The sequence below is a fragment of the Carica papaya genome, chromosome 6 (assembly GCF_054855325.1).
Source record: "Carica papaya isolate Zhongbai chromosome 6, ASM5485532v1, whole genome shotgun sequence".
NCBI lineage: Eukaryota > Viridiplantae > Streptophyta > Magnoliopsida > Brassicales > Caricaceae > Carica > Carica papaya.
The window spans coordinates 35,374,293-35,389,926 of record NC_142314.1 but is presented as its reverse complement, the minus strand read 5'-3'; the positions used below and the strand labels follow the sequence as shown (position 1 = coordinate 35,389,926).

Below are 15,634 nucleotides of genomic sequence, written 5' to 3'. Positions count from 1 at the left end.
ACTGCGAATTTTCTTAACTGTTGTCAGCCTTTCCCAACCAAGTACCGCTTCAACCTTTTCGGGGTTCACTGACACCCCTTCCTTCGATATAACATGTCCTAGGAAGGTGGTTTGCTCGAGCCAAAATCCACACTTGCTCAACTTTGCATACAACTTCTTTTCCCTGAGTACCTGCAGGACTTGGGCAAGATGATGAGCATGTTCTTCTCTACTTTTTGAGTAAACTAAGATATCATCGATGAACACGATGATAAATTGATCCAAGAACTCTCTGAAGATCCTGTTCATTAGATCCATAAAGATGGTCGGGGTGTTGGTCAGCCCAAACGGCATGACCAGGAACTCATAGTGTCCGTACCTGGTTCGGAATGCTGTCTTGGGGATGTCTTCTGCTCTTACCTTTACCTAATGGTAACCTGATCGTAGATCTATTTTAGAAAAGACTCGTGCACCCTGCAACTGATCGAAAAGGTCATCAATCCGGGGAAGAGGATATTTGTTCTTAATTGTTACCTTGTTTATCCTTCTGTAATCAATGCACAGTCTCAACGTTCCATCTCCCTTCATTGCAAAAGTAACCCCGACACCCCATGGGGAAACGCTGTGTCTAATGAATCCACTATCTTGTAGCTCAGTGATCTGTTTCCTTAGTTCTTCCATCTCGATGCGGCTCATTCGGTAAGGAGCAACCGAGATGGGCTAGGTACCTGGCTGTAAGTCTATGGTGAACTCGATCTCTCTGTCCGCTGGTAGACCGGGCAGTTCATCCGAAAATACGTCTGGAAAGTCTCGAACTACTGGAATCTCTTGGATACAAACTTCTTTCTTAGGTTTTCCTAGTTAGAGAAAATACAAGATTAAGGCACTGGGAATTAAGAAAACTTGCCATTAGGGAAAATCAGTACTGAATAATTTTATTAACTTGTAAATAGCTCCTCGTTGGGAGGATTAAATACAATCTTTTTGTTAAAGCAGTCTATGGTGGCGTGATACACCGCTAGCCAATCCATTCCTAGGATTACATCAAAATCCCCCGTGTTGAACCCTATCAGGTCTGCCCTCAATTTCCTATCTGCAATCTCCACGGCACATGCCCTGTAGACAACCTCTCCTAGCAATGTCTCCCCCCCAGCGGTAGATACAAGCAATAATGAATCAAGTCTATCAGGTGATACACAAATTTTGGAAGCAAGAACATGTGAAATAAAAGAATGTGATGCACCAGTATCAAACAAAACATGAGCAATGTGGCCAGGGATAGTATACATACCATGTACCACGTCCGGGTCTGCGTCGGATCCTTCTGGGTAAGGTTGTAAACTCTGCCCTGGATTGGAGGCCTTCTTTGATTCTGGTTCCTAGGGCATTCCCTTGCATAGTGCTGGGCACTGCCGCATATGCGACAGGTGTTGTTGAGGCGGTAGCAGGGTCGGTCCCCGTGATCCCTGCCGCAGTACTGGCAGATCTTCCCACGTGCTGCCCCCGTAGCCTGAGGAGGGGCCTGGATGGCGGGTCTGGGCCTCTTACTGGGTTGGACAGGCATGGTAGGTGCTGGCTTGCGGAGCGGGGCTGAGGGTCGGGAACTTCCCGCTAGCTGAGGGTGGGTGTCGAAGCTCCTTTCTATGATCTGCGCCTTTGCCAGGACTGCCGAATATGTCTCGAGCTCCATCACCAGTAAGTGCTGTCTGATCTCCGGGCGGAGACCCCACTGGAATTTCCTGGCCTTTTGGCCCTCATCCATCAGTGTCTCCGGGGCATGTCGGCCCAGCTCCTGGAACTTACGGGCATACTCCGACACTGTCATGTTTCCCTGGACCAATTGAACAAACTCCATTTTCTTTAGGTGTTGGATGTGTTTAGGGAGATACTCCGCGTGGAAGGCCGCTAAGAACTGCTCCCAAGTAGCTGGTGTGGGCAGGGTGGTCCGCTTAAGCTCCCACCAGCGTACTGCTTCCCCTACCAGCATGTAGGAGGCAATGGCAGCCCTCTGCTCAGGAACTACTCCCAAGGTCTCGAAAGCTCTCTCAGTCTCTGCCAGCCAGTATTTGGGCCTCTTCAAAAGAGGATCCCCCTACAAAAGTAGAAGGGTTCAGTCTTCTGTACCTCTCTATGAAATCGGGGTCGATCAAGGAAGATGCGGGGTCCCGAGGTAGAGGGACTGGGGCCGGCTAAGGGTGAACTGGGGGACCCTGTGGTGGCACTTGCTGATGTGGTGGGGGTACTGAAATGTGCTGTGGCGGTGCCTAGTGGTACCGTGGCTGTGGTACCGGGTCGTACAGCAGCTGTGGTGCCGGGTGGTACTGTGGAGGAACAGGCTCCTGCCGGGGTGGCTCGGGATCAGCCTGCTGTAGCGGGGGCTCAACCTGCGATAGCGGAGGAGGTTCGGGTAACTCCCTTCTCTCCTCTCGCCTTTGCTGGGCAGCTACGAGAGCTTCCACCATCTCAAATAGTCTGTCTAAATCCTCCCGAAGCGAATTATCCGGTATGAAGCGACGTTCATGGTAGGGTTCCCTATGTACTCGGTCTGTCCACCATCTTCCAGGATATCCAGTAAGGCTAACATTCATTTATTCACTTAACCAATTAATTTTCTGTTTACATTTAATTTTCAGTTTCACAATTTAACCGTAAATCAATGCAAAAAAAAATAATACATACATCAAGGAAATACAACTGTATTATTTTACTAATTCCAGTATATTATCATGCATTTAAAGCTGTAAAATCAAACAATCGGTTAAACAGGACAAATAATAATAAATAACCGATTCTGCCTCCATTAGTAATCTGTAATTAATTCTCGAAGTTTTTTAAATTACGCAAAATACCGTATTATTGATAATTAAAATTTAATTCTATAACAGGGAATAAGGTGAGAGATTCTTACCCAAATCAGTGTCCGAAATATTAAACTTTCTACTGCACCTACTTGCGGTCCCCAGATTTCTAGAATTTTCTTGCGTAGATTAAAACACGCTTCACATACCTAAAAATACCCCAAAAAATCCAAAATCAATGTTAAAAACCTTTTCCGACCAATTTTAAATTATGGCACTGTAGCACCGCCGTGCTCCGGTGACGGCACCGCTGCCCGCAACAGTGGTTTGCCTCAATCTGGTTATTTTTGGCCGATTTTATACCCATCCCTAGCAGAAAACATGTTAGGGGGTCTCGGTTGATCGAAAAAGTCAGAAAATAAGAACCTACCGACGACGAAATTTTTTGGTGCGGTAGCTCCATTGGCTAACCTTTGTGGCTGGACATTTTTCTTCGGTAAACATGTAGAAAACTGAACGGTGAACACAATGATGAAAAAATCGCACAAAACAGAAAATTGGAATGGGCTCATTGGAGGTAGTTTCAGGTTTTGCCCACGGTTTTCGGCTCATGCAACATTCCTTTTGCTCCGATTTGGCCATGAGAGTGCTCAAAATCAAATTCCAAACGGATAGGAGAATTTTTACCTTTTTTAGCAATCAGAGGTGGCTCTGGCGTGGCGGACAACAATCAACTCTCTTTTCTGACGACTGGTTCTTTTCTCCGGCGGGAGGCTGGCGGCTAGAGTTTGGGTTCGGTGTGATGTGAGATATTTATATCTGTCTCCATTAAATCTGGACCGTTCATCGCATTTAATCTCAATCGTCTGATCGTATTTAAAGAGAAAATAAATTTGAACCGTTAATCATGATTGGATCTCGATCGTATGATCATGTTTAAAAAGAGAACAAATTTGGACTGTTCATCGCATTTAATCGCGATCATCCGATCGCGCATGAGGAGGAAACATATTCGGACTGTCCACGCGCGCAGGAATGAATTTGGTCCATCTGATTGCGGGCACGCAGATTGCCAGCATAGCCTCCCGCATGGCACCATGTCAGCGTGCCTTGCCACGCGGAGCGCTCCTGTAACACCCACTAATTTTGTCATTTTTATTATTATTTTTATTAATTTTTAATTTATTTTATTTAGTTTATTTTATAATTTTTTGAATTTTAATTGATTTATTTAATTTAATTTAATAAAAATAAAAATAATAATAATGATAAAATTAGGTAAAAATATTATTTGGATTTAATTGAAATTGATTTTGGGAAAAAGGGGTGAAAATTTGGATTCTGGGGGTATTTTTGAAAAGAAAATCGGAAACCAGAGGTCAAAACGCAATTTAAAAAAATTGTGCCCCGTCAGCACCACGTCAGCAGCCACGCCGACTCAGGAACGGGCCACATGGGTGATCCGCGTGCGCGCGATCGGACGGCCCAGATGCGTCCCCGCGCGCACGGACGACCCAGATCAAGCATGCGCACGGACGGCCCAGATGCACACGCACGGATGGCCTAGATGCACGCGCACGAACGGTCCAGATTCAATCAAGTACGGACGGCCCAGATTTATTCCAAATAAAATCGCGATCGAACGGCCCAGATTAAATCAAGATGGACGACTATGATTACAAGGCAAAGGGTATAAATAAACCCCCCACACCTGACCACAAAAACCCTAGCCGCCAGCCCTCGCCGGAGAAGACGAACCAGACGCCGGCGGAGCCGGCCGCCGCCACACCAGGGAGTTTTCCGATCGCCGATCGAGGTAAATTTCATACCCCAAGCTCATTTTTCAATGCTGAGTTCCCCTGTGGCCAAATCGGAGCCAAACTCCCGACCAAACGGCCAGAAAACACGGCCTAAACTCAGCGGTACCGCCGCGTCCCTCCTTAATTTTTGCCTCCGATGAGGCCCTTCCCGGCCTCCGTTTGATACAATTTTTATATCACCGTGATCACCATTCTTTTCTCTACAGGTTGATCGGAGCCAAATCACCAAAACACGAACCTCGCCGGAGAGCTGCCGCACCCGAGAGCACCGCCGCCGGTAAGCTTCGGTTTTTCGTAATTTTTTGGCCCCCCGAGGGCCCTAGGGTTGTTTTATCGCAGGGACTGATGTAAGTATGGCCGAATTCGGCCGAAAATGGCCAACTCAAGGTGAATCGCCGCCGCAAGCGGCGACGTAGTCGCCGAAGCACGGCGGAGCCGCCGTGCCAGAATTGCGATATTAGCTGAAAGGGGGCCCGGGTCTAATTTGAGATTTTTTGGAACACGTACAGGTACCAGTAGTGCGTTTCAGTTCCCCAGGAAAAATTAGGGACAGCCTATAGGCGCACTGTAGAGCCGTAATCAGACCCCAAAAACAAGTAAGGATTCCTCACCCTATTTCCTATCACGGTATTAAAGTGTAATAAATGATAAAACGGTATTTCATGAATCAATAGCTGTGTGAAATTGTTTAAGGTTGCTAATGGAGCCCGAGTCTAGTGTATTTATCGGTCAGTTGTTTGTTTTATTTTACAGTTTTAAATGCAGTATGATGTCTGATGTTTTTTCATAGTTTCGTGTGCACGTTTCACTGTTTCATTGATTATGGACTGAATAAGTGAGAACCCGATGTTGTGTGTTGTCTTGTTGGCGTGAACTACCAGTTTGCATGTTTGTGTGTGATTTGATGATGCTGACTGAGGAAAAAGGGGAATTAAAGGTTATGTAAATTGATAATTGTATAATGTGGTCAGCCTGACTAGATATCCTGAGAGATGGTGGACGGACCGGGTCCGTAGGGAACCCTACCGGGATTGTGGTCTCTCATACCGGACGGGGTATGGAGACCTTATGTGTTTTGGCGCCCATACCGGACGGGGTATGGGGACGGCCCGCTTCACCCTCATACCGGACGGGGTATTGAGGTTTATAGTTTTGGTGCCCATACCGGACGGGGTATGGGGACGGCCCTAGAATCTGATTACAAGTGTTAAGGGTTCACGGGTAGCGAGACCCCTATAGATCCTCATGAATACTAGTAGGCTGGTAAATGAGGAAAAATATGTTGTGTAACGATTGAAATGCAAAAGGCGTAATAAGTATTATGTTATACAGTTCGTATGATTTCATGATGATGATAATGTTATTACTTTCGTATGTTGTTTTATGAACTTCACCGAGGTAAGTGAATAGTAAAGGATTTTATTATTGACAAAAGAATTTGTTGTAAATTATGCTCCATTGGTCTTTTTGTGTTTTCTACCCACCTTTACCTCCATGACGGTGAGATAGTGTGATGTCTTTACTGGGCTGGTGTAGCTCATTCCTTATTTAATCATTTCAGATCAGGAAGACATTGTTCCCGAGCCCGTTCCGCAGGAAGACGGCGAAGGGGACTCCTGAAAACTCCGTAGTTATATTTATAGCTTTTATTTTCGAGTTTCTCTTTTAGTTAGTTTGTTCTTTTATACTTTGAGCACGTTTTTGGTTTTAGTGTAAGGGATGTTAATCAAAATTTTTATTACGCTTTCGCATTTGACCTTTTTAATACACATATTTCATTCTAAATTTTCGAGGCCGTTACAGCTCCGATTCGTCGGGACTGCTGACTAGGCAGTCCTATGTGGCATAATTTTTTTAATTATATTTTGACCCCTATTTTTTTATTTTTCTTTCAAAAATACCATTCAAACCCAAATTTTTACCATTTTTTTTCAAAATTATTTTTAATTTCATTCTCAATCTATTTTTTTTTCTAATTTCACATTAAATAAAATTTTTAAAATTTTAAAATTATATTTTTATATATTTTTTAATTTTAAAATTAATTCAGGGCCAAATTCTAGATTCGGATATTACAAAATTAGTCAAACTAATTTACTAATTAATGTTGGCATCTAACAACACTTCTCAATCACTGGATAGTATGAAATGCACAATTACTCCCAAGAATCTGTTAAAGAAATATGTAATACTTCTTTTCGTCATTATTGCTCCGGGTTAACCCTAGGATATGATTTAACCGTCAAATCTCAATACGTAACTAGCTATGTTTTATGTCAATTATAATTGACTAATTAATGACATAAGAAACTCTTTTCTTCCTTCATTCAACTGTCATGTCCAAGGTTTTAATTTAGTTATTATAATAAATAATAACATAAAGTTTAAACTTATCATCCAAGTTGACAGATTCTGTCTTGATCAATCATTAATTCTACATGTATTTAATCACACTCAATATCATTTTAACTACAGTTCTATAATTATAGGTGTTCAGAATCAAAATATAATAAATGACTTATCAATTACTATAATGATCTCAGGTTTAAGAAAATTCTTACATCTTATCAAAATAAGAAAATACTATATTGACAGTTTAAAGTAATATTAACAATTAAAAATTCTTAATTGGGTCGGTTCAATAATCATATTTTCATATGCTTCATTTATATATTTGATTTACTAAATGAGATCAGCTAATATTTATTTTATAGAGATTATCACATATATATTAGTCTTACCGGATCATTAATATCTTATTTTGATGATCCAATGACTAAGAACATTTTAAATTAAATCATAAAAGTTTTTACTCTCATTATCAAGATCTACATCTTGATATAAAACTAATAAATTTAATTAATGACTTTATTACATAAATTAAATGATAAGATAATAAATATGATAATAAAATACTATTACTATATATTAAAATAAATTTTTAATTAATAATATATTCAATATATTACACGAATAATTAGATCATGAGCATAACACTTATATCCCCAATAGATCCTTCATCTTCGAGTGGAGTAAAACCTCTTTTTATAATATCCTACGCATCTTGTGAGCCAAGTATGACATTCATACTAAGAAAACCAACTCTTATAGTTTTATTTTGTAAGACGAGAAAATTAAAAAGAAAATAGATTATTGCTAGCAATCTCTAGAATTTTAACAAGAAATCAAACTCTGATATCACTTTGTTGGAGATAGGAGGAAGATGTTAGAGAGACTAATAAGAAAACTCAAGATTTTCTATTGTGGTTCTTACAAAAAAAACTTCAAGTATATGCTTATTTATAGACACTATTATAACTATTAGAATTAATTATAACCACCAACAAACATAATAAATCTAATTTATGACTAACAACTTCTACCAAATCGAAAGATATATAAAATTCTAATTTATGAAATTCAATTACTAACAAACTAATTAATTATATTCTAATTTGTAAATTAATTTTTAACAAAAGTCTGGATTCAATCATATTAGGGTTTACTTGTTTGACCTGTAAAGCAACTTAGTTTTTGCTTTTTATGTGGATTGTAATAGAGAATATTGATTTGAGATTCACTAAATTTCTTACCATGAGTAAATTAAGGTTTAAAGAATTGCTTTTGACATCTCTAGTTCCAAACAGAGTGTCACTATTGTCTTTACAAACTTCAAAACTTTAAGCAATCTAGTGGAAAAACACTATTAGTTACAATGAAGTCGAAACGGGAAGATGGCAGACTTCATTAGAGATTTTTCTATAAGAGGATATTTATTTTCGTAACAATATCTTTATTAAACCAAAAAGCTCGTAAGATGGACAAAAAAGTATTGCCAAGAAGCACGAAACAGAGATTTTCCCACATGGGTAAAATCGTTCAGGCAATTTGGCTTCGATACTGGTATAATATTCATTTGTAGATAGATATTTTACTCTATCAATTCTATAATTGTTACATGTTTATATCATAAATTACACACCGATACAAAGTAAGTATAATTTAAAGAGCATCCATTCAAATTCAGAAACATATATTAAAGTTTTTAGAAACAGAACATGGAAAATTTAACAAACAACATCGTAGACTTTTATTTGATCACATCAACTAGGCACCACTAGGTTACAAACTTACACAAATATTCATGTTTTATCATAAATTAAACATAAATGATTGCATATGAGACATATGCATATATATATATATATATAGATGTTAATTTGTTTCTTCACCTTGATATGATAACCTCAAGGCAACAAGAGGAGAAACACTCTTGGTTCCTATTGATTTGAAACTATGTAGATAGTCTTTTACTGTGGTTTTCCTATATAGAGGTGCATTATCATCTGATAATAATTCCTTTATAGGCCCATAAACACGCTGTGATGGTTCAAAAAATGTTGTGAAAAAACATGACAGAGAAATTCTTGGTCCATTCGATTTAGCCATCACTCTGTGCTCTACACTTTTGAATTTGTCATTACTGATTAGCTGCATATCCAACCATTTGGATGTTAGAAAAAAATATATCTAGAAGACGGGTTAAATCTTATTTGTGCTCCTGAAATATTATTTTATATATTCTTCAATTCGATTATCTTAAAATCTCAATTTACTAGCACCCAGAGAATAATATTCATCCATTCTAAATTGGACTGGATTGAAATAGATCATAATATTGTATATCTACCTGTAGAACTTCTCCAATGTTAACAACTAAAGTTCCTTCCTCTGGGATGACATCAACCCAATGATTGTCTTTAAGAACTTGCAGGCCACCTATCTGGTCTTGTAGAAGAATTGTGAGAAAATCAGGATCACGATGTCTGACATGGCGAAGGGTCCGATCAGGTTCCGGACAAGGCGGATAATATTGGCCGTAAAGGACATGTCCTTCAGCACAACCCATATCTGTTAGGCAACTAGGGTTGAGCCCCAATGCCTCTGATAATAATTCATACAATGTTTCTCCAAGTTTCTTCACATGGTTTGAGTATTTAATCAATATTTCTCTGTAGAATAAGTATAAAGTTATAGTATTTGTTCAAAACATTATGTAGCAGTAATATCTTTTTATAGGATGTACGGGAGTGCATGTAAGCATATATATAAATATATATACCTGCAAGCTTCAGGATACTCTTGAGGAGGTGGAGGATTAGGAGCCATGACACAAACCAAGGTGTCCCTCCAACTAGCTGCTTGTGAATTATAAAGATCGAAATTAGATACATATCGAACTTTTCTCTTGAATTCTCGTGAGTAAAACGCTCTCTTTATTTCTTTATCTTGCTCATGGAAATGTCGAACACCTTTGATCATGTTGTCCATGATAGCTTGAGGTATGTCATGGTTTATGACCTTGAAAAATCCCCATGTCTCGGATGCTTCTTTTATGTTTTCGACAATTTGTTTGCGCTTTAGAATGTTGCAGTTCATGTCTTTAAGGTCTATGACTGGAACCGTTATGTTAGGATCTTCATTAATGTTGCTAAATATCTCTTCTTTTGGCATCCAAAAGATTCGAGGGACTGTCGTTGCACCAGCATCCACGAGTCCTTTCACGCCATCTTTTGTCTCGTCGAACTCTTTCAGGGCAGTTTTTCTGTCAAAATCCATGTCTGTTTCCTTATCTTGATGTAAGATATCTGCGTCTTGAATGACTAATTTTACAATATTAGTTAAAATCGGTTATTTTGAAAACTTAAATTACTTAATTTTTTCTAAGATAAAGATATTAACTTTTAACAATGTTAAGACACAACATTACAAGATCTTGCTATTAAAAAAAAGCAAGAATATCTTCTTATTAACATTCTTGAATTCTTGCTATTGCTATACATATACATATGTGTGAGATACTGAGATACATACACAAACAAAGGAGAGTATAATTCTGATATGATCGTACCTACTTGGAAATCAGACACGGGTCCTCTTCTCTTGCTCTCTGCTACTCTACACAATGTCTTGCTTGAGCCTGAGATTTATTATGTTATATATATGTATAAATATAAAATAATCTATACAGGTCCAAAAAGACCTGCAATTGAAGTACACTGATGATGTTCTTGTATTTAGAAGGGCTCGTAAGGGAAGAAAGTTGGAAGTCCATATGATTAATTATCATATTTGTCTGATAATTATAATTTGTAGTAAGTTGACTTGCTTACTTAATCTTAAAGAAAACAAAAAGACTTAGCATATGGACTTGAGTATAAATACATACTGTGTGAATATAAGGGAGACCGTATGTTACAAGCCAATCGTACTTGAGGAGTGGATTTTAGTATTTGGAGGCCAAATTTACGAATGAAAATCGAACAAGTTACTCGAGTCAATGTATGCATCTTTAAATGATTAAATTTCTGCATGAATCAATTGCGTTACGTACGTTAGAGGGATATTTATGTTACTATTCTCTAAATTAAAGTTCTATAAATTCAAATATTAAGATTTTATTAATTAAGATAGCTATGATATATATATATATATATATATTAAGCAATAATATATTAATTAAATTAATAAAATAAAAAATTAAAGATGATGAAAATGACTAACTTCTCTCCTTTAGTTTTGTTTTTCTTTTCTTACTTTTGTCCTTCAGTTAATTTTTTCTACATCACAGAATATGGAATCCTCGTAGATATCATTCTAATATGTCTATGTAATTATATACATATAATTATGTATGTATACTTTGAATTATTATTATCAATAATAAATGATGCTAGAGTTTTATATTAAAAATATAACAACCGGTTGTTGTTGAGTTCTATTTATGAATTCAAGTAACATAATACTAATAATTTGAATTGAAGTTTGAAAGATTATTAAGTTAGTGATGATCGAACACAGAATATTATATCTTGAATACAACAATTTTACAACCAGCAAAAAAGATATCCATACGAAAACAAAGGAGAGTATAACTTTGAGATGATCATACCTGGCTGGAAATCAGATACAGGTCCTCTTCTCTTGTTGTTTCTCTTGTTTGAGCCTGAGATCTATTAGGTTATAGATATATATATATATATGTATAGGTAAGTTCTATATATACACAATCATCTATACAGATGCTGAAGGACCTGCAACTGAAGTCCACTGATGATGTTCTGGTACTATTAGAAGGGCTTTTAAGGGAAGAACGTGAGAAGTGAACATAAATTTTTAACATTAAAATATGACCAAGACCAATGATTAATCAGTATATTTTTCTGACAATTACAACTTCTAATTAGTTGGCTGAGCCCTAAAAAAAAAATTAAGTTGACTAGACCTTCTTGGTCTTAAAGAAGATTATTACGTTAACGATATTTGGATAAGAAAAATTATATTTTGAATACAACAACATCCAGATCATATCGTATAGCAAACAACATTTACGATCTACAATCGTAAATATACCAATTGTTTAATGAATTGTATGTCGGAGTTCAAGTCGGAGATTTTCAATAATTTTTAAGAATTAATCTTTTGAATTTAAAAAAATTATTAAATTAGTAGTACTTGAATCCAAAATATTATATCACAAATATAATAACTCTCCGATCATAAACCGAAAATCTCTGCACTTTGGTTGTGTTGATGAAGAAATAAAAGTTGATAATATCAAAAACTATTTTGTAATATTAATTAGTAACTTGTCTAGCATGTTTACCATGCTTAGACATTAATAAAATCAGTGTTTTATAATTAAAGATTTAAATAGAATCTCATAATCTCTCAAGATTATAATTATACCATATACATATATATATAAATATCTGTTAAACTATTATATATTTCAATAATTTAATGATAACTTTACATCAAGAACAATACAACCAATAATACAATGACATTTTGAGGAGAATATGTGTGAAAGGCATAGTTTGACCCACATTATACTCTTATATTAATATAAAGAAGTATCTACGATCCAATCAAGAGATGATTAGAAAACTCTTAATCTAATTTTAATAGTAATGTATAGTTTGAAGAAATAAAAAATAAATATTTGACTTGACTGATAAAAAAATTAATATCAAGAATCATATAAAATATGGAGAAATACTTACCCTCCAATGAAGAGATGATGAGTCAACTCTTACCTAATCTATTTTTAATAATAATATATAGTTTAAAGAAATAAAAATATAAATATTGACTTTATTGGTAAAAAAAATTGATATCAATAAAATGATTTGTACATGTTTGATATATATATATATATATATATATTTTAGTATCATACTAATCAAGAATTCTAATAAAACTAGATCAATTTTTTTGAATATAATTAAATAGATATTGTAACGACTCCGGAAATTTAAAATGAAATATATGTATTAAAAATGTCAAATGCGAAAACAAAGTCAAGAATTTCGATTAACATCCCTTACACTAAAACCAAAAAACGTGCTCGAAATATAAAAGGTCAAACTAACTAAAAGAGAAACTCGAAAGTAAAAGGTATGAATATGACTATGGAGTCTTTAGGCGTCCTCTTCGTCATCTTCCTGCGGAATGGGCTCGGGAACAATATCTTCCTGCGGAATGGGCTGAGCTACACCAGCCCAGTAAAGACATCACACTATCTCACCATCACGGAGGTAAAGGTGGGTAGAAAACACAAAAAGACCAATGGAGCATAATTTACAACAAATTCTTTTATCAATAATAAAATCCTTTACTATCCACTTACCTCGGTGAAATTCATAAAACAATATACGAAAGCAATATCATTATCATTATCATGAAATCATATGAGCTGTATAACATAATACTTATCACACCTTTGCAATTCAATCATTACACAACATATTTTTCCTCATTTACCAGCCTACTAGTATCCATGGGGATCCATAGGGGTCCCGCTACCCGTGAACCCTTAACACTTGTAATCAGATTCCAGAGCCGTCCCCGTACCCCGTCCGGTATTGGCGCCAAAACAATAAACTTCAATACCCCGTCCGGTATGAGGGTGAAACGGGCCGTCCCCATACCCCGTCCGGTATGGGCGCTAAAACACATAAGGTCTCCATACCCTGTCCGGTATGAGAGACCACAATCCCGGTAGGGTTCTCTATGGACCCGGTCCGTCCACCATCTCCCAAGATATCTAGTCAGGCTGATCACATTATACAATTATCAATTTACATAACCTTTCATTCCCTTTTTCCTCAGTCAGCATCATCAATTCACACACAAACAAGCAAACCAGTAAGTTATGCCAAACAAGACAACATACAACATCGGGTTCTCAGTCATTCAACCCATAATCAATAAAACATTAATATATGCATACAAAACTATGAAATGAAAACATCAGACCTCATACTGCATTTAAAACCGTAAAATAGGCCAAACAACAACTAACAGACAAACACACCATACTCGGGCTCCATTAGCGACCTTAAACAATTTCACACATCTGTTGATTCATGAAATACCGTTTTATCATTTATTGAACTTTAATACCGTGATAGTAAATAAGGTGAGGGGTCCTTACTTGTTTCGGGGTCCGAATACGGCTCTACAGTGCGCCTGCAGGCTGTCCTTAATTTTCCTTAAAAGTTTTCCCGGGGAACTGAAACGCATTACTGGTACCTGCACTTGTCCCAAAAAATTCCAAATTAGACCCAGGGCCCCTTTCAGCCAATATCGCAATTCCGACACGGCGGCAGTGGGTGGCGGCGGCCGGCTCCTCCGGCATCTGGTTCATCTTCTCCGGCGAGGGCAGGCGGCTAGGGTTTTTTGTGGTCAGGTGTGGGGGTTCTATTTATACCCTTTTGCCTTTTGATCACAGCCGTCCATTTTGATTAAATATGGGCCGTCCGTGCGCGATTGAATCTGAGCCATCCGTGCGCATGCATTTGGGCCGTCTGTGCGCTTGCATCTAGGCCGTCCGTGCGCACGCTTAATCTGGGTCGTCCGTGCGCGCAGAGACGCATCTGGGCCGTCCGATCGCGCGCACGCGGATCGCCCACGTGGCCCGTTCCCGGGTCGACGTGGTCTTGCCACGCGGCAGGTCCTGGTTGGCCAGGACTGCTGACTGGGCCGCTGACGTGGCGCTGACGGGGCATAATTTTTCTAAATTACGTTTTGACCCCCGGTTTCCGATTTTCTTTTCAAAAATACCCCCAGAATCCTAATTTTCACCCCTTTTTTTCCAAAATCAATTTCAATTAAATCCAAATAATATTTTTACCCAATTTTATAATTATTGTTATTTTTATTTTTATTAAATTAAATTAAATTAAAATAAACTAAATAAAATAAATAAAAATAAAATTAATAATAATAATAAAATTTTAAAATTATTGAGCGTTACAATCGCTGTCAGATATGTTTTAGATTTGATATTTAACCTATAATATAATTTTCAAGCACAAATAGATCAGATTGAATTATTTTTTATCTTCTGTTGCTTGTTATGCACATATTCCAATCCAATAATGGTATCAAAGCCATGAATTTTTGTATTTAAATTATATTGCTAAATTTTAATTTTTGATATTAGATCTTAAATATTTGAAGAGTTCAAATATGTGAATTATTATTTAATTAATTTTATTTTATATTTGTTTTTTTTTCATATGATGAATTTTAAAAAAAAGGTTTAAATTTAAGCTACTAGAAAATTTAATGTAGCTACTGGAAAATTAATGTAGCTGCAGTGTATATATATATATATATATACACACGTAATTTTTTTTTCTTTTGGGTTGCTGTAGAAAAAATTATTTCTTTTAAATATTTTGTTTATATATTTACAATAATTTTTGAAATTTTTAATCGTAAATATATATTATATTTAATTTTTAATTATTACATGTATGTTTGTTTTTTGTATAATTTTGAATTAAGTGTTACATATGATGTAAATTTATTAGAGCTAATTGCATTTAGATAAAAAAATTGAGATTTATAGTTCGAGAATAAAATAAAGTTATTTGTTACATAAAATGCTTATATGAAAATAATTATTTTAATTTTATATCAATTATTTGGACTATCCAAAAAATATAAAATTTTATTAATTATTTG

General features: G+C 36.6%; 1 protein-coding gene across 1 annotated transcript; it reads right to left on the bottom strand.

The window, feature by feature from the left end:
- Positions 1 to 8,485: 8,485 nt before the first annotated feature.
- On the bottom strand, positions 8,486 to 10,620 carry LOC148253590 (1-aminocyclopropane-1-carboxylate oxidase homolog 1-like). The gene is made up of 4 exons (XM_088222778.1): positions 10,513 to 10,620; positions 9,720 to 10,260; positions 9,288 to 9,609; positions 8,486 to 9,088 (listed from the first exon to the last, which is right to left on the bottom strand). The coding sequence occupies exons 2-4, from the start codon at positions 10,214 to 10,216 to the stop codon at positions 8,813 to 8,815; spliced, it is 1,095 nt and encodes a 364-aa protein (XP_088078904.1). The 5' UTR covers positions 10,217 to 10,260; positions 10,513 to 10,620; the 3' UTR covers positions 8,486 to 8,812.
- Positions 10,621 to 15,634: the final 5,014 nt, after the last annotated feature.

What these genes read in the sequence shown, in the direction of transcription:
- LOC148253590 (XM_088222778.1), bottom strand. Translation starts at nt 10,216, where the DNA reads ATGGATTTTGACAGAAAAACTGCCCTGAAAGAGTTCGACGAGACAAAA. An exon ending in GAGTATCCTGAAGCTTGCAG is followed by an intron (nt 9,610 to 9,719) that starts GTATATATATTT and finishes CTTATTCTACAG; the next exon opens with AGAAATATTGATTAAATACT. An exon ending in ACATTGGAGAAGTTCTACAG is followed by an intron (nt 9,089 to 9,287) that starts GTAGATATACAA and finishes TTGGATATGCAG; the next exon opens with CTAATCAGTAATGACAAATT.